This window comes from Coffea eugenioides, chromosome 2 (genome assembly GCF_003713205.1).
Source record: "Coffea eugenioides isolate CCC68of chromosome 2, Ceug_1.0, whole genome shotgun sequence".
Classification (NCBI taxonomy): domain Eukaryota; kingdom Viridiplantae; phylum Streptophyta; class Magnoliopsida; order Gentianales; family Rubiaceae; genus Coffea; species Coffea eugenioides.
In genome coordinates this window covers 27,032,906-27,051,239 of record NC_040036.1, presented here as the reverse complement: position 1 = coordinate 27,051,239, position 18,334 = coordinate 27,032,906, and the positions used below count along the sequence as shown (strand labels likewise).

At 37.8% G+C, this 18,334-nt stretch overlaps 2 protein-coding genes across 2 annotated transcripts; both read right to left on the bottom strand.

Moving 5' to 3' along the window:
• Positions 1-1,223: 1,223 nt before the first annotated feature.
• Positions 1,224-2,912, bottom strand: LOC113759356. The gene has a single exon (XM_027301922.1). It carries the CDS (start codon positions 2,910-2,912, stop codon positions 1,224-1,226), a length of 1,689 nt encoding a protein of 562 aa, XP_027157723.1.
• A 5,954-nt stretch (positions 2,913-8,866) lies between these two features.
• LOC113761755 (cyclin-U4-1) lies at positions 8,867-10,692 on the bottom strand. The gene is made up of 2 exons (XM_027304874.1): positions 10,327-10,692; positions 8,867-9,416 (listed from the first exon to the last, which is right to left on the bottom strand). The coding sequence occupies exons 1-2, from the start codon at positions 10,659-10,661 to the stop codon at positions 9,131-9,133; spliced, it is 621 nt and encodes a 206-aa protein (XP_027160675.1). The 5' UTR covers positions 10,662-10,692; the 3' UTR covers positions 8,867-9,130.
• Positions 10,693-18,334: the final 7,642 nt, after the last annotated feature.

The window sequence follows — 18,334 nt, the reverse complement described above, 5'->3', positions numbered from 1 at the left end:
CAGGAAGACTATTGCAACCTCCTTGGCAGTGAAGGGATGAGAGAGCCTGATAAAGTGGCCAAACTTAGTAAATCTATCGATCACTACTACTATGGTATCATAACCTTGTGACTTGGGTAGTTTCTCAATAAAATCCATGGCAATATGGGTCCATGCCTGTGTAGGAACTGGAATTGGTTGCAACAGACCAGGGTAAAGCACATTCTCAGATTTGTTTCTTTGGCATGTATCACAGTTTCGTATGAAAGTTACTACCTCCTGCTTCATCCCTGGCCAGTGGAACAATGATCTAACTTTCTGCCAGCAGCTGTTCTGTCCAGAATGTCCCCCTATTGCTGAAGCATGAAGTACTTGGATGATCTGGTTTCTGATGTTATTGGCACTCCCCACATACAGTTTCCCTTGATACCTTAGCATTCCATCCACCATAGTATAATCTGTGTGAGCATTAGGATCCAGTATTAGCTGAGCCATAATGTTCTGGCAGTGATCATCCCCTTCATAGCTTTTCTGCAATTCTTCTATCCAGACAGGTCTTACTGCAGTAATAGCCAAGCATGAGTGTAAGGGAGAGTCCGCAACAGCTTCCTGCCTCCTAGATAGGGCATCTGCAACCAGATTTTCAGTCCCTCTTTTGTATTGTATCTCATAGTCCAGGCCCATTAATTTTGTCATCCACTTATACTGGAGAGCAGTATTCAGTTTTTGATCCAGTAAATATTTCAAGGATTGGTGATCTGTCCTGATAATGAAGTGACTCCCAACCAAATAATGTCTCCATTTCGTTACTGCCATTACTAGTGCAAGAAGTTCCTTTTCATAGACTGATAACCCCAGGTTCTTGGTTGACAGTGCTCTGCTCAAAAAAGCAATGGGGTACCCTTCCTGCATCAAGACTGCCCCAATACCACCCCCACTGGCATCTGTTTCTAACACAAATGCCTTTTTAAAATCTGGTAAACTAAGGACTGGAGCTGAACACATCAACCTTTTCAAGTGTTCAAATGCTGTCTGCGCCTGTGGACACCATTTGAAGCTGTCCTTCCTGAGTAATTCAGTCAAGGGCTTGCACACCAATCCATAATGTTGGATAAATCTTCTGTAGTAGCCAGTTAGGCCCAGGAACCCCCTCAACTCCTTGACAGTTTGGGGTACAGGCCATTGTAATATACTACTGACTTTGGAGTCATCCATCTGGACTCCTTTATCAGTGATGGTGTGTCCTAGATATCTATTCTTTTCTGAGCAAATTCACATTTAGATTTCTTCACATACAGTTGGTTATTTTTCAATAGATCTAGAACAATTCTCAGGTGATGGAGGTGATCCTCTAGTGTGGGGCTATATATCAGTATGTCATCAAAAAAAACTAGGACAAACTTTCTCAGATAAGGCTGGAATACCTGGTTCATCAATGCTTGGAATGTTGCAGGGGCATTTGTGAGGCCAAATGGCATAACCAAGAACTCAAAATGTCCACAATGCGTCTGGAAAGCTGTCTTGTAGGTGTCTTGAGCTTTGACTTTGATCTGATGATAACCTGCAGTCAAATCCAGCTTAGTTTTGAACACAGCTCCTGCCAGTTCGTCCAGTAATTCATCCACATTGGGTATTGGAAATCTGTCTTTGATAGTGAGGTCATTCAGCTTCCTATAGTCCACACAGAACCTCCAAGTTCCTTCTTTCTTTTTGACCAGTAACACAGGGGAGGCAAAAGGACTGTTACTGTGTTTTACAATACCTGTCTGCAGCATTTCAGTCACCTGCCTCTCTATTTCCTCCTTGTGGTAGTGAGGATATCTGTAAGGTTTGAGTTTGAATGGTTGAGCGTCTGGTTTAAGGGGTATCTCATGGTCCACACTTCTGCTAGGGGGTAATGAACTGGGGGTCTGGAATATGTCTTCATACTCCTGCAGTAGTTCCTGTACTTTCTGTGGGGTGGACTCCAGTCTGCTTCCCTCCTGCTGTTGGGAAGACATGGCCATGCACATCTGCTTTTTGTATTCAATGAATGTCCTCAAATCTTTGCCCCTGATCAGGTCCATGTCACAATTGTCTGCTTGCCCATGTAGGTGAATCTCCCCTCCTGCATGATGCAGTGATATCCTGAGCTGCTGGAAATCAAAGGTGATGGGACTGAAGTGTGTCATCCAGTCCACGCCTAGTATTATATCCCACCCTCCTAGTTCCATTGCCTTGAGGTCGAATTTGAATTTGTGCTGGTTAATGCTCCACTGTACCCCAGGACAAATAGCATTGCTGGTGACAGTAGTTCCATTTCCCATGATAACTGAGAAAGGCTGATCCACCCACTTGTACTTGACATCCATTCCAATAACCAGTTCACTGCTGATATAGCTGTCAGAGCTTCCAGTATCTACTAAGATGAGCACCTCTTCTCCATCTAAGATTCCTGTGAGTGTGATTGTCTTCCTCTTTAAGGCTTCAGATAATGCATGCAAAGACATTTCCATGGATTGACCAGGATTCCCAGTATGTTCATCCTGCTCTCCCAAGGCATCCTCAAATGCAGTTTCCTCTTCTTCTTCTAACACCATACAGTGTGTATGGCCAACCCTGCACTGATGGCCAACTCCATACTTCTCTCCACATTTGAAACACAGTCCATTGTTCCTCCTATACTGCATTTCCTGTGCAGAGAGTCTCCTAGGATCCTTAGTGCCTTCTTGCCGATTGGCTAATTTAGGATGATTGGGGCTGCTGTGGTTTGGAATCCTATACGAGTTAATCCCAAATGCTGTACTGGTGTTTCTTGACAATCCAAGCCTGTTTTCTCCTAGTGGTTTGACATTCTCCTTAGAACTCTTATTCTGCAGTTTTACTGCATACTCTTGCCACTGAGACAGTTCAAATGCTTCAGCTAGAGTAGCAGGTTTCAACATCTTGATCATAGTTTGATCTCTTCCTTTAGTCCACTTATGAAACTAGAAATGAAATAAGTCTCATCCAGACTTCGATTTCTTATCATCATCAAGGCCTTTAATTCCTCAAATTTCTCCTGATATTCTTCAACATTGCCTATCTGCTGTAGTTTATTAAATTCTTCCACTATATCTAGACAGGTCCTATCATTAAACCTGCAGCATAGCAGATTCGCAAATTCTTCCCAACTCATCTTAGGTTTCGCAATTTTTACTCCCTGGAACCATTTATCAGTCCTGCCTTCCAAATACATTTCAATAACATCTACTTTATGTTCTTCTGGAACTTGATAGTTCAAAAAATATTTGTTGCATTTACGCAACCATTCTCTAGGATTGTCTCCAGCAAACATTTGTAAATCAATCTTAGGAGGATTTGGAATGTAAAACTTACTCCCATCCTTCCTGAAGGATCTCTGAGCCTCGCCGTCTGTGGTTAATCTCTGATGAGCTGGTGGAGTTGGTAGGAGTGGCAGCTGGTCGATCATTCTGCTACTCCCCTCGTTTGCTTGTTCCCTGCCAGAGTTCAGCTTCAGTAGCAGATCATTGAATTTCTGCTCAAACATCTGAGTGAAGTTCTGCTCCAATCCTGATAACAGGCCTTCCATCCGCCTGTTGTTCTCTTCAAGCTCCACCTTCAAGTCTTTCCTGATTTGCTGGTGTTCAGATTTGGAAGTGTGTAGGGATTCAATCACTTCCTGCAGCTTGATTTCTTGTTTCCTGACTTGCTCTTCGATGGTGCGAAATCTTGTGCTCTCTGCCATGATTGTGTTGCAAATTCCAAGGATCTACTGCTCTGATGCCACTTTGTCACGAACTCAAGGTTGTTTCTGGAATTGTGTGATTGATCTAGGATGAATTTGGTAGAAATTGGAGAAATTGGAGAAGGAGCAAGGAATTGAAGGTCGAGAGAGAGAGAGAGAGAAGAAGATTCAGAAGAGAGGAAGTGGAAGAAATGACCTCATCTAATCTGTTATCCTCATTCATGTGGGCCCCGCCTAAATATAACCAATTCTAACAGCTTGTGTCAGACGATTACAACTGAATTACCTAACTAATGGCTCATTACATGAAACGACATCGTTTACTAGTACTTAAGCAAGACCAAAACAGCATCGTTTGTACAATCCTATTGAATTAACAGACTAATGCTCAAATTGAGCCTTTATTATGCTGCAGTCCTTATACTCAGCAGCCTGACACCATGCCTAATTGGAGCAAGGCTCAAACGCTACAAATATAGCTGTATATGCAGGTGCAAAAGGCTCTAAGATCAATTGTTAACCTCATGTTACGAATACAAGTTGCCGGTAAAAGGAGAGTTGTTAAACGAACCGGACTGTTCGTTAACTCAACCCATTTAAGCTCGCTTGTATTCGGTAATGGCTTGTTCAAAATTTTATACGAATCGAATTCGAACAAATATTTTGGCTTAACAATTAATCAAAAGAACATGAGTTCGTTCGCAAATTTAAACAATCGTTCGGGAACGTGGGCCTAATTATCATTTCTGGTTAATATTGTATTTCTAATACCTAATTCCATGCTTAATTGTTTGTGAACATGGGTCCAATTATTCGCGAACGGTTCGTTTGTATTAAACGAGTCGAATTTGAATTAGGATTTTGCTTGATGAGTTAAACACAAACACAAATTTGGAGATCAAACGAACACGAGTCTTGTTCGAGTAGCACAACGAACAAAGTTCAAATATGAGATATTCGATTTAATTTGACTCATTTACAGCACTAGGTAAAAGTCTTCACTATAAATCATCTTGTTGCTGTCCTTGGTTTGATATACTCCTATTTGGCGCTGCCTTTTAACAAGTGGTAAATGAGAGGAGACTGAGTGTTGAGGCTTGAGAAGCAGAGCAATGGGTGAAAGATTTCAGGAGGAAGAATGTCACTAAAAATGTTGAAAAGAATTGAATGAGAATTATCATTTTCTTGATAGACCCATTGGATTTTCAAGTAAATCCCAACTATATCGATACTCTTTAGATCCAATCCCACATTTTTCATACCCGTTCCCACCCTGCTTTAGGCGGTAAGCCCACTTGGACTTGGGAGTTTTTGCCACAACTGGCCAATTTATAGAATATAAGAAATAACCCAAAAGCATAGAATCTACGCCAAAACAAAGAGAGGGCGACAACTACGGACCAAACTTGGGCCTGGAAATTGAATCTATCCCGAACAATGGCTATGGTCGGCATATTAGATAATAGTACATTTAAATGGGAGGACTCGAGTTCGAATCTCTCACTTACGCTCCCTTTCTTGAATCACTCAACTCATTCCTTTTCCTCAGTTTCCTCAACATCAAATGTTTATTTATACTCATTTCATTTGCAACTTTAAAATTTTTATAATTATGACCTCGAATCCTAAGTTTTATTCTAGACACTTTTATCTTGTAAAATTACAAAAAGTTATTCTAAAGGACATTTCAAAGAGTTGTTTGTGGAGCTACAAATTAACAAAAGTCTTATTCTAGTCACTATAAATTTTGAGATTGATCATCCATCAAATGATAAGTGTCACATTCTAGCAATTTTCGTGAATTTTCATTTATTAGCCATGTCAATTTGCGGCCCATATCCAAGACTCCTGGTTAGTTTAACCACTTTGATGAGAGTATTTTTTGTGGGTAAAAGGGTTAATTAGGCCTGTCAACGGGTCGGGTCTAGACCCGGATCCGGACCGGATCCGTGAAATTATTGCGGGTATGGGTAGGGATTTAATTCCGTTTCCCGGATCCGGATCCGGATCCGTTTTGTCAAACAAAAAAAACGGGTCGGATACGGAATATAGTATTCCGACCCGTATTAGACCCGGATCCGGATATAAATGAATTAATAATTTAAAAAATATATATTTATCAATATAATTTAATTAGGGTGATGTATTTTAATAAAGTTAATTTGATTTCTTTTCTTATTTGGTTTTTTCTTTGCATTAGTTAGAAATTAGTTTACAAATATATTTTTTTCTCATTTTTATTAGAAATTATAAATTTTGGTAAATTTGTTCGGGTAGACCCGGATCCGGATCCGGGACCCGCCGGATCCGGATCCGGAACATAGAATAAAAGACCCGTCGGGTAAACGGGTCGGATCCGGATCCGGCATCGTAATTCGGGTCCGGGTCCGGAATAATGAATTTCGGCCCGGACCCGACCCGTTGACAGCCCTAGGGTTAATGTTGTTTTGACTTGAAGGACAAGTAATAGGAACATCCTTATAGATCATAGAGTAAAGAGCATATCACTTCATCAAAACAATAAATATCCAATATCCAAATAATGACACTATAATAAGATATTACAACAATTTGTTGGTTCTAAATAAAAAAATAATAAAGTAAGTCGACTTTCCAAGTTAAATTCATTCAGTAATAAATCTGATTGATCTCATCTCAATATCACATAAATAATGCAAACACTTATCTCATTCAAATATATGGTTGAAATGAATTAGGTCACTATTTTTAAAACGATTTGCATCAATAGACGAAATTAGCTGGTGCATCAGTCTCAATACGTTGCCTCTACAATACAACATATCTGTATTCTACCCCAAGATGAGATCAAAATCCAAAAAAATAACTCCGAGATGACTAGATAAAAAAACTTTTAGCTTAGAGAGTATTAGCACTCTGTGTTTTTACGTGTCTATAGCTTCCAAAATTACCAAGTCTTGATTTCAGAAGAATCCTCACTAGTAACATATCATATGTAAGACTAAGGAGAAGGGAGTTCGCGTCATTTACTTACTATGAGAATCGGCCTGTTTTCGTATGAATGAACTTGCTGAAGCTGGAGAAATTCCCATACAAATATATATGAATACGATATTAGTTTTGGTTGAACTGCACGAGCAAGATAAGTCTAAAAGCTCGTAGGGTCAGTCTAATTCATACGTTTATAATATTGGCTGATCTTCATGAAGATGGGACTTTTCCATCTTTTTTATTTTAGATGAATTAGATGTTATGGATTATGCACACAAGATATTTTATTAGAAACGACTTAATTAACACTATCATTCAAACTCAACCTAAATCTTGCCGGTACATGCGCCCAAGAATTATACTCTTGCTTCAAGAATTATCCAATCCCAGCTCAAATTAATTAATCAGGTGTTTAGTTCGTATTCCAAAATCTGAATTTGGATTGGATACACAACAAACCCTATTATAATTATGGGATTTGATCGTTCCTTTCTACATCAAAATAAAATTAGCTTTTAGAACATATATTTACAGAGCATAAATTTGTGCAGCATGCATCTTTGTTATATCTCTACCTTGTATATAAAAAGAAACCCAAATTACTGTAACAGCCCATCTTTTTTGCACATGTATTGCATATATATTTTACAAGTGGAATCTTGGTCATTTTAGCTAAATTTTTCCTTCTCTTTTTGATTTAATTGGGCTAAAATGATTAAAATATTTTTTCTTTTATAGAAAATCAAATCCATTTCTTCTTTTTTTTTTTTTATGGCAACTGGTGTCATCCCTCACCTTTTTTATTTTTTTTATTTTTTAAAATTAATCTAACTAAGATTGGTGCCATGTCCTTCTTCTTTTTTTTTTTCATCGAAATGATTAGCTAGTTAGTAAAGAGAAGTCATTATTTTTTTTTATCCCATTTTACTTTTTTTCCTTCCTTTTTTTCCTTGACCTCTAATATCTCATGTTTGCTCTATTCTTTGATCATAATGTTATAGTCAACTGGCATTTGTTTGTTAAATTTATAGGATGACATTATTATTTGGTATTTCTTCATGGATAAAAGGTGAAATATTAAAATATGTAAAAAGATCTTACAATTCATTTTATAAGTGATCATCTTCTATGAAGAATAAAACAATAATTCATTCTTTTCTTTTCTCCTCCCACGATTTGATTTCTTACTTCACATTTTTTTCCTTTTCTTTGTTTTTTGGTTACATTTTGTAGTTATCTACAATTTTGTGTATTTCTTTTAGGAGAAAAGATATATCATGTGATGCTTCCATCAAGATAAATCTAGCTAAACATTTTTCTACCTGTGTTTTTCTCCTATATTTCTATTCATTCATCATATGCCAAAATAATTTGATGTTATGCGTTCGACTAATTTCTAGGGGCCAAAGCACAGCTAAAGTACCTCTAGTTTTTATCTATAACTCTATGCTTTTCTTTTTGCAATTTCGACAATTGACCTTTTGTTGGATCGGCATAAAATCACATAGACAGCTTAACCTAATTGGAAGAATAGTCTGCAAATCATTTGCTGTCAATACAATCCCCCCTTATTCTCTGCAACGATAATGAAGTTATACAAGTCCAGATCAACAAAAGAGACTCTTGTACTGTCCTTCTCACAATGTCAAGTCGGCACATGCTCTACTAGTTCGTGATTGCACATGTTACCTGTTCCCACTCCCAAAACCAATTACAACTGTCAAGTGGCACATCTTGTCTTGTCTTCACTGCCAAAATTAACCACACCAACTGTACACCTTCATTTACACTGTTTTTTGTACACCGCCCCTTTAGTCTCGCCAACATTACTAGCTCTCTCGCCATTCGCGTCCCTTTCCAGATTGGGTCCGCACATGAACATATGCTAACCTGTGAAATTTAGTGACTCTCCGGATTGGCAGACGCAGAAGCAGAAGCAGAATCCTGCTTGATTTGGATACGAATTAGTATCCGGTGGAAACTGCAGCCAGCAATGGTAACATGAAAAGTAGAAGTAAAATCATGAAGCCCACCCACAAGTGGCATGGCGCTTAGACATAAAAGGGTGTATTGTTAACTCTATTAGGGCAGGGCCCTCCCAAGTTCTTGCTCATAAACAGAAAACAAGTGACCCATCCGCCCAGGTATTGTTACCATCATGTCCCACAAAGGAGGGGGAAAAAAACAAAAGACACACTAAACAGAGCTAATTTCCTTGATAATTAAGATAAAAAACAAAATGGGAAATTCGTGGCCAATTGTAATGTTCAAGCACCCGACTGTACATGCCTATTGATCCAGTTCACAAAATTGTTCACAAAAGGGGAAAAAAAATGCACAACCAATGTGAAGAGCTTAGCACAAATGAGTTGATTTGCCAACCTAGCTAGCACTGAGAGAGAAGAAATTACTAATCTAAACTAACTAGTAACTGCATTGAGAGAAAAATTAGAATCAAACAGCTAGTTGCTGTTGCTGCTGTTGTTGATGGGATGATTCATCATCATTGAAGCATAAGTGGAGCTTTGATGATTTTCCCATGCACAAGGAGGACTCTGCTGAGTTGATTGTCGGGGGCTGCATCAACATCTCCCTCTGGAGATAGGAACAGTAGGTATGAAAAGTTGTGGGAGTCACGTTTAGATGGAAGCCTAATCCGAACAAGAAATCCACTTCAAGAAAATTCATCTCTGTTGTGCTGATTCCTCCCACCTTTGCGTAGTAAGCATTGTTGTAATACCTAAAAGTTTGGCCTCATTATAGTTCCATAATCAACGTGGACTGATATTGAATAGGATTACTAAATTTAAACGTGGAAAAATAGCTAAAGCTTGTTAGGTTGCTTGCAACAGATGCGTACGCACAAGTCAATTGATGGATCCATCTACCTGTAAATTCTAAGTCAATTGATGGATCTATCTTAGCTGTAAATTCTAAATGATGGGTCCTTTTGAATATGAGTTTTCTTGGACACTAGCATTCTGTATGGTGATGATGAGGTCTGTAAAGTTGGACGGTAGGTAGCTTTCAACAATAATTGTAATATTACCTTGGCCGTGCAAAAATAAAAACATTATTCAGATTTCAGAATCAATAATAATCTCCCCGAACTAATTATTCATCTAACCACACTTTTTAGGATGGCTGTCTTTCGCTATCGAAATAATAAAACATATTATTACAACGCTGGTTTTTACTAATACCAGATACCCGAAGTTTTATCAAGCCTCCTACTACTACCATATATTTTTCATCCGTAGTTTAGTATTTTATATATACGCCAAGAACTCAAGGCTAAACGCCCGACAAGGCTGAATCCTGATCAGAAATGGAAGCCGTAGACGCACTGATGCCTTAGTTTTGCATAAAACCATAGCCCAATTGACCTACTTCAGGAGCAGAAAGGAAAAGAAAACTCGAGAAAAACAAAAATTCAATAACTCAATTTGACAATTTGTTTGGTAACTAAGAGGAGTCCTGCAATCCCCCCAGTCCCAGTTGGTGGTGGGGGTGGGGGTCGTGAGAACTGAGAACCTCATTTCTGTTGTGAAGATGTACGACACTGAATTATCAAAAGAAACATGCGTAGCTAGCTAGAGGACTTTCGGAAACTCTAAATCATAGCAAAGCTGAAGAATTGACTGACTTACATGTCATCCATGAATTTTGCAGCAACCATGACACTGGTGATCAGCAGCCGATGAACATTGAAGGAATTGATGGGCAAAGCCGGCTGGCGCTGAGTGAACCGATCAAGATAAATGTAAGACACTATAAAGCAAGATGGGCTGCAATTTGCATACTTGAGAATTCTATCAAGATAGCTCTCAATTGAGATGGTTGGCCTAGTGAGGCCATGAAAGACTGAGATTTTCTGGGGCTGCAATCGACGGTTGAGATCGTTCGACTCGGCCACCCTTTGGAGCAGAGAGGAGAGGAAGCTGATGAGTTTGGACATCACCTTTGGGCTCTCCAGCTCTGCCATTGTTGTTGCTAGCTGATGCGTATGGGGAATACGTTGTGGTGCTGGAATATTAATAATATCAAGACTTAAAGGTTTTCTTTTTTTTTTTTTTTAATTTTTTAACTTGGCGTAAGTAACAACCTGTAAGGTGATCGTTATATTATTGGTAGGTAATGTGAGATGACAAGAACGCCCTTGGGAATTTGAATTTTGGCTGTGGTGTCCCATCATGAAGGTGGTGTTTTTTTTTTCTTTCTTTTTGGGTGGGTGCTTTTGGTTTGAAAAGTTGTAATTTTGAGGTGGATGATGATTCTTTAATTTAAACATAAGCATGTAAAAGAGGAAAATGGAACGGTGTAGTTAATGGGTGCATGGCACTTTTTGTTTCAAATTTTTTTTTTTTTTTTTGTATTTTTGATCATAGAGTGATATATACTACAAGATTATGGACAGTAGGGATGGCATGCCATATAATGATCATGTGATTACATGTGTGTGTTTTTAAGAGGGAGTGTGAGTTCTTATCTGTCCCACTTTAGTGCTAGTGCATGTGTTATGATTCTATATGTGTACAATTAGGTGGACATAATCTGCTGTTTCTATCTATTCCTCCCATCATCCAACGTTTAGGAAGGAAGATTTGGAAGGAATTGCAAATAAATACAGTACTACTAGTTTATCCCTGATAAAGCTTTGTATGGTTAGACCTTTTTTTTGCTGCAGAGATACCTTGGATCACTCAAACAATTAGTTCAGCTACCAAAAACAGGCAAATAAAAAATTCGTTCTGGGCAAGAAATTTGATAGGTGGTATATATGGACCTTTTTCGCCCCCATTACATCTCAAAAGAATCAGAGACTATCTTCAGTTTCTGAAAGCACCTACAAGCTACAATTCGGAGAAGTTAGAACATTATGTGATTTGATTTGTATGTATCAAAGAAATTCTTTTGTTTGGACATCAACCACTTAACTAAAGATGTTCTTTGTTGAAGCCTTGCCAGAGAGGCTCCAGGTCACTTCCTTTTTGTTTTTGCTTTCATTAGTCTATAGCTACTTAGAAAAGAAATTCTTGGGAAAGTGAAGAGGTAATTTTCTTTCTTCTTTTTTTTTTTTATTTGAGCAACATCAATGGATGAGTATCTTTTTTTTTTTGGTTGCCTGTCACGGTATCCAGGGTTTTGCCCTGACTAATCCGTTGGTCGACCCGGGTCGCACACCTGGCTGTGGTGGGTGAGTCTCCCAACAAGGATAGCTGCATACGCCAGGTTTCGAACCCGAGACCTGCTTAAGCGGAACCAAGCTGCTTACCACTTGGCCCAACCCCAGTTGGTCTGGATGAGTATCTGATAAGTGTACGCAGTCCAGAAAAAAAATCCAATGAGAACACTCCAAAATATATTATAGCATTTTCATGTTGACAGAGTTAGAATGAGCATGCCACCACACAAAAACTACAATAAGCAAATCTCAAGAGAATGAGAACATGCCCTTAGAAGATATTATTTTAGGTGTTGACATCTTGTTGCCATCAATAGCGAAGTCATTAATCAAATGTCATTATCTGTTCGCAACCAGGCAAAAGGGTACACACTCGAGGGACCCTTTGGGTACCGTATCATTATAATGTATCAATTCACCGTCGTTGTTGAATGTATAAAAAGAAATATCAACCCTTTATGGTTTTAAAAATTTAAATTATTAAATAATGTAACAAGAGTTTATTGGATTATATCCACGGATATGATGTCCAAAAAGGATAGTAAAAATTTTCATAATTAAATGAATTAAAAAAAAAAGTGTCAGAAAAATCATACAATGCATCTGCTATTCATTTGCCCATTCAAGGCCGCCGTTCTAAAGTAGCTAGAACCCAAGAGAAAGATGAATTGAATTGAAGTTTCTATTTGTACAATGTGCAGGACACATCTATCAAAATTTAGCCGGAGGGCATAAAGGACAAATGAAACACACCCTAGACGTGCGCGAGTGACTTTACAGCAAGATCTCAATAATCTGTTTTTAGGCGATTCTAAACATGCTGCCGACGTATTCTACTCCCCCTCCATTTTGTCTTCTGCCGCCACGTCTACACTACTACTCCTCCAAGCATTACACCGCAAATGATTCCGTATTAAAAGTAGTAATTCCCTTTCTTTCCATCATTATTAATTGCAGAGCTTTTGTTGGATTAGTTTTCTTCTCACTCTCATCAAAGCCCGCATTTAATTGAACCGAACTCCACAATAGAATGCAGTATTCAAGTTTGGGTTGATTCTATGCACAAATTTACACTTGAATTCGAGTTTGGCTTGGTTATCATTTTGGCCGAATTGAAAAAAGCTTTTAAAGAGAGCCAAATATAAATGTAACACGAGATGTTTGATTTACTGGCACTAACTTATAAACTCTTGAAGAAGTCAAATTCATCGATCAAACTTCAAAATATATATATAATGAACACGAAATCTCGTATTCAAGCTTAATGAGTTTATTAAGTGAATTAAGTTGGAACGAGCTCGTACTGAATCACACTACTATGTTCACAAGCATAGAGTATGCACATTTTGGTTAGGACTAGGCTGTACCTTAGATGCACATTAGTTGTTATTACATTTGGATGGTCTTATGAAAGAACCAAAAGCATACAAAATCGGCATAGAGCAATGATTCAACAGAAGTAACTATATTTACCGTCTTTTTTTTAGATAGAGGAGGTAAGGAAAGAAAACCTTTCAGGATTAATTAAGGAGTAAATCTTATATACACTGACAGTGTATACACTATCACCGCTTGATTCATGATATGTGCACAAAAGTTGAATTCTAAATTCAAATTTTATATAGTTGTCATTCATCCAACGCTGATAATGTATACACTGTCAGTGTAGGAAAGATTAACCCTTAATGAAGTAGGCTAGGCCCAAAAAGTGTGATTAAGAGATAAATGTGTTTGTATGTAAAGTTCTTTAAATCATTATTATTATTTTTAAACTAATATCAAACCATATTACTTTCTCAAAAGGGTTTGAAACACAAACGTAGAAAAGGAATCATGATATTTCTTTGGTGTGAAACAAGAGCAAAGCATGTCACCTTGGAGAACCCTAACCAGCTTCTTATCTAGCTGTATTAAGGCATTTTTATATACATATATACTAAGCACAATATCAGCAAGCATCTATTTGTGAGTGTACAAGACAATTATGTGAAAAAAAAATTAAATAGATTTGAATTCATATGTCGTGCAAATTTTTATGCATACTTCCAAGGTATCCATCAACCATGAGTTGGCCATGTGAGAGGCTCTGAGCCTCTTCTGAGGTTCATACGTCTTAGCATCTTATCACCTGCATACTTTGCTATCAATCCACTATTTATGCGCCTATATTGTATATGGTTGAGAACAAAATGTAACTTAATGCAATGCATGGTCTTTTTCTGCAGTTTTGTAATGGGAGCTCAATTTTTATTAGTTTCTCACTATTCTATTTTTTTTCTCTCTTTTTGCCTTTTCTTTCCCCTCCCATTGTTTTTTTTTTTTGGGAAGGGGGGGGGGGGGGGGGGGCCCCCCTGCTTAAAAAAAAAAATTACGATCGTAGCTTTACACTAAATCTCAGGGAGTTTTAATAAGAAAAATGAAGGAAAAATGTTAATGCATGTAAATTAATAATATATAGCCTCCCCTGTTTTTTTTTTTTTACCCTTCTCACCTTTCCCACACACTTTTCACCGTCAAGTGCCGGGATAATTAAATAAATGTATATATAATGGGGTCCACCGTGACAGTCATTACAATATGACCTTTGAAGTACCAAATTGAGGTCTCCGCGTGAATGGTCCAGCGGTAGCGCCTCTCACCGGTGACCCTTGAGATCCCAAGTTCGAGTCTCCGTTCTGTTGGATTCCTCCGCGCACTTATCGTGTTCGGGTCGGGTTGGGACGCCGAGCCCGGGTCGCAGGGGATTAGTCGGGCCCCGTAAAGATTGACCCGGACATCCCTGTATCGACAAAAAAAAAAAAAAATACCAAACTGAGGTACTGTGTAGGTCCTTGGCAGCAAGAAATAATAAGTGAATCAAAACTTTCAAGTATGAACCAACGAATTCATGCCACGTTATCACAAGGGCCATGCGAAATTGGACAATCTAACCCGCATGTTGTGTAATTCCCGGTTGCATTGCAGCGCATGTTCTATACTTCTATTGGTCATGGCATTAAAAAAAATTTTTTTTTGCCATAATTCACAGGTATTCTCGTCCGTTTTACGGTTAGCGACTAATTCTGTTCAAGTCAATTTGGATTTCTTGCAGGGAAAAACTCTCCTAACATTGTCTTTTTCATTTCCATGAGTTTTAAACCTGAAACCTCATGGTTAAGGAATGCAAGCCCCTTCCTCTTGCACCAAGTCCGTTGGTTGGTCATGGGCCTCATGGCATTAAATTGCAGAATTCAATCTGTGCAATAATTGGTTGGAGGCTTGGAGGTGATGAGCTATCAGTATCAGTGTATCACCGACGGATCAATTGTCCCTTCTCATCTTCCAAACAATAGTCAGCCACTTCTTTTCTTTTTTATTATTATAGTACACGTTCCAATCTTAGGCCAAGACAAATAACCTCATTGTGTAAGATTCAAAGATCTTGTTCCTCAAGTACAGAGGATTTGCAAATGCTGCAACACATTTTCCTGAAAGTACATTTTGCCATCTAGTTAAAGATATTAACTAGTAATACATACATACATACATATATACATACATACATATATATATAATGCGAATAAAACTAAAATCTTATTTGATAATCCAATTCAACATTTAAAATTAATGCATTCAGATCATTTTAATGTGTTTAGACATGTTTGACCACAAAAAATAGAACAAAGTAAATTAATTAAAGGGATAATTTCAGAAACCTCTCCTGAGGTTAGGCCTAATCTCACCTAGCACCCCAGTGGTTTCAAAATTAGCACTTAGCTCCCTTTGATTCACATTTTGTGTAAATTTGTCAGCCCTTGAGGTATAATTTATCAATAAATAATTCGGTTTACATGAGAGAGAAGAATTTACTTCCATATGTACCCTTATGATGTCCCTTATATGAAAAAAATTACCACAATTAATAGAAAACACAAAGTATGAGCCGCTATTGATGGAGGGTAAATAGTAGTAGAAAACACAAAGAATAGATAATAGGCCTAATTTTTTTTTTCCATTATTCCAATTCATTTTATCATGATAATTTGCAGCGTAATTTCGTCATTTAACTCGGTGGAGACATTTTGTCCCCTCGATTTGACAAGGGAGCTAAGTGCTAATTTTGAAACCACAAGAGTGCTAGGTGAGAGTAGGCTTAACCTCAAGGGAGGTTTCTGATATTATCCCTTTATTAAATAGTTCTAAATTGTTTAGGCAAAACTTATTTAAAAAAAAAGTGAAAAACTGTTCACTTGTTATTTAATGCAAAATACACTCAAATATTAGGATTTCAAAACTTAATAATTCAGTAATTTAACAAATTCAAATTTCAGATTTATCAAATGTATGCTAAGTCTAAGAGAGTTTAAATATAAATATTTAAATACACAAACACACAGAGGTCGAGAGTGAAAAGTCCTTCACGAAAGGACAGGAGGACATGACATTTCGGCATCTTTAGTTCTTTTATTTATACCAAAACGAAAGAGACATACAACCTTATATTCAAACATCTGTTTGCACATCATAACAAATAAAAAGAAACTCGTGGTGTATTGGAGGGAAGGAAATAGATGCGCAGACTGGCTGGCAAAGGAAGCAATACAGCTACAGCTACCAGGAGGACTAATGGAAGAACCACCGACAGGACTAAGGGAAATGTTAGGAGCTGATATAATAGGTAGGGGTTGCAACCTCACGCTTAGTACAATGTTAAAAGGCAGTTTGCCTCTCCTTTGTATTAAAAAAAAAAAAGAAAAAAGAAACTTGTTGTACATTGGAGGCATGTATTGTAGACGCCTAGAGGGGTAAAAAAGTCCGCTGCATGGTTTAATGATACTCAGAATTTTCCTAACTGGAATTAAATCCAGTCCAAATGTTAATGCATAACTGCCGTTTCATTGATACAGCATCTGTTTTTGTGGAAAAGACTGGAAAGAAAACTCCTAAATTTGATGGCTACAGCCAGCACGGGCATTTGATTCTGCTGAATGGCCTAGTCATTGCAAAATATGAAAGAAATTTGATGACTAAATATTAGGATCAAATAGCCCATCAAGCCATGCGATGCTGGGGTAATAATTGATATATCCAAACCATGGCAAAGGACGCCAGAGAACACAGTATGCTACTCTCTTATCCCAACCAATAGACAAGGCAATAGATAATACGTTCATTTTCTGAAACAGGAAACAGAAATGCTACTTTTCCAATTAACGTTGTTATTAATAAGCTATCCGTACCCTGTCCTACCGCCTTCATTTCACTTCTGAAGAACTATCAACCATTTTGCATCAGGTGGTATTGCACAAATATTTCTATTCTCTCAGCATTTGATCAAGAGAGCACTCAAAGGGCAAGGGATACGGCAGCAGTAAATGGTCCACACTCATGCATGTGTAAATCATGTCAAAAAATGTTAGAATGGCACAGCAAAATCAATATGCTTTTGGAAGGTTGCAAGTAGTTTTGGATTCCTTAAGGTAGGCATAAAAGATCAACATTCAGTTTCTAAGTGCCAACTCCATTTGTGATAGCAAAGCTCAGAAGCTGGAGGTTCCATACGAGTAGTCAAAAGAGTGAATCAAGAACTGCACCATGGTTGGTTTTGTCAGAACGGGTGCTATAGAAAAAATGAAACAGCAAGATGAATAGCAGATAGCAGTTTAAAGAGAAGCTAGAATTAACGATGTTAAAATAACAAATGAAAGAAGAATAATTATCCAGCATGTCCATCCACTTCATCTCAAAACCAAAGCTTCAACTGGTGAAAATTCCTTTTTGCAGCCAAGGATCAAAAAATTCATGGAAAAACCATGCGTGGAATAATTTCAGAAGTCATATAACCCATTTGCCTTTTTCCAAAGAGCAGCACTTGCAAAATGAGCAATTAACACACCCTTGTGACTTGAAAAGTAATATGGATTTGAACCTTCCGGGGGGAGAGAGAGAACAATAGTCACCGCAAGAAGCCACCACTAACTGGAAATTTAGCATTGCATCAATTTTGGCATTTGAAGTAGCAAGCAAGTTAAACATGACTCATAGCAGAGCTGAACTCAACCATAAAAACAAGTAACAAAAGTACCATATAGATTCATGCCCAAATTCTTGTGTGAACAACTGATATTTTATGAATTTGTGAAAATTTTACCAGGCATACACTAATTGAGATATCTGCACAAGTTTCCCAATTATGTGTTCTAGATTACTTAATTTCTTTTACTTAGTCAAAGCAGCAATCAAACAAGGTTGCCTACACAAACAAGTGGATGTTTCATGTCATTTTAAACAGGAGCAGAAAGGTCAATCTCTTTCGAGTAATAAGGAAGAACTTGCAGCTTGTTGCACTACTGAAATATTAGTAGAGTCTACTAGCTCTTACGTGTATGAATTTCATCTGATGTACACCTAACCACTATGTCACAAGGAAGGCATGAAGAGAAACTCGATATAATTTGGTGAACATTCTGAAAAGCATTAGATGCTTGGAACAT

Coding starts and splice junctions, on each gene's coding strand:
- LOC113759356 (XM_027301922.1), bottom strand. CDS start 2,912: ATGATCAAGATGTTGAAACCTGCTACTCTAGCTGAAGCATTTGAACTG.
- LOC113761755 (XM_027304874.1), bottom strand. CDS start 10,661: ATGGCAGAGCTGGAGAGCCCAAAGGTGATGTCCAAACTCATCAGCTTC. Junction 9,417..10,326: donor GCAAAATTCATGGATGACAT/GTAAGTCAGTCA, acceptor CCAAACTTTTAG/GTATTACAACAATGCTTACT.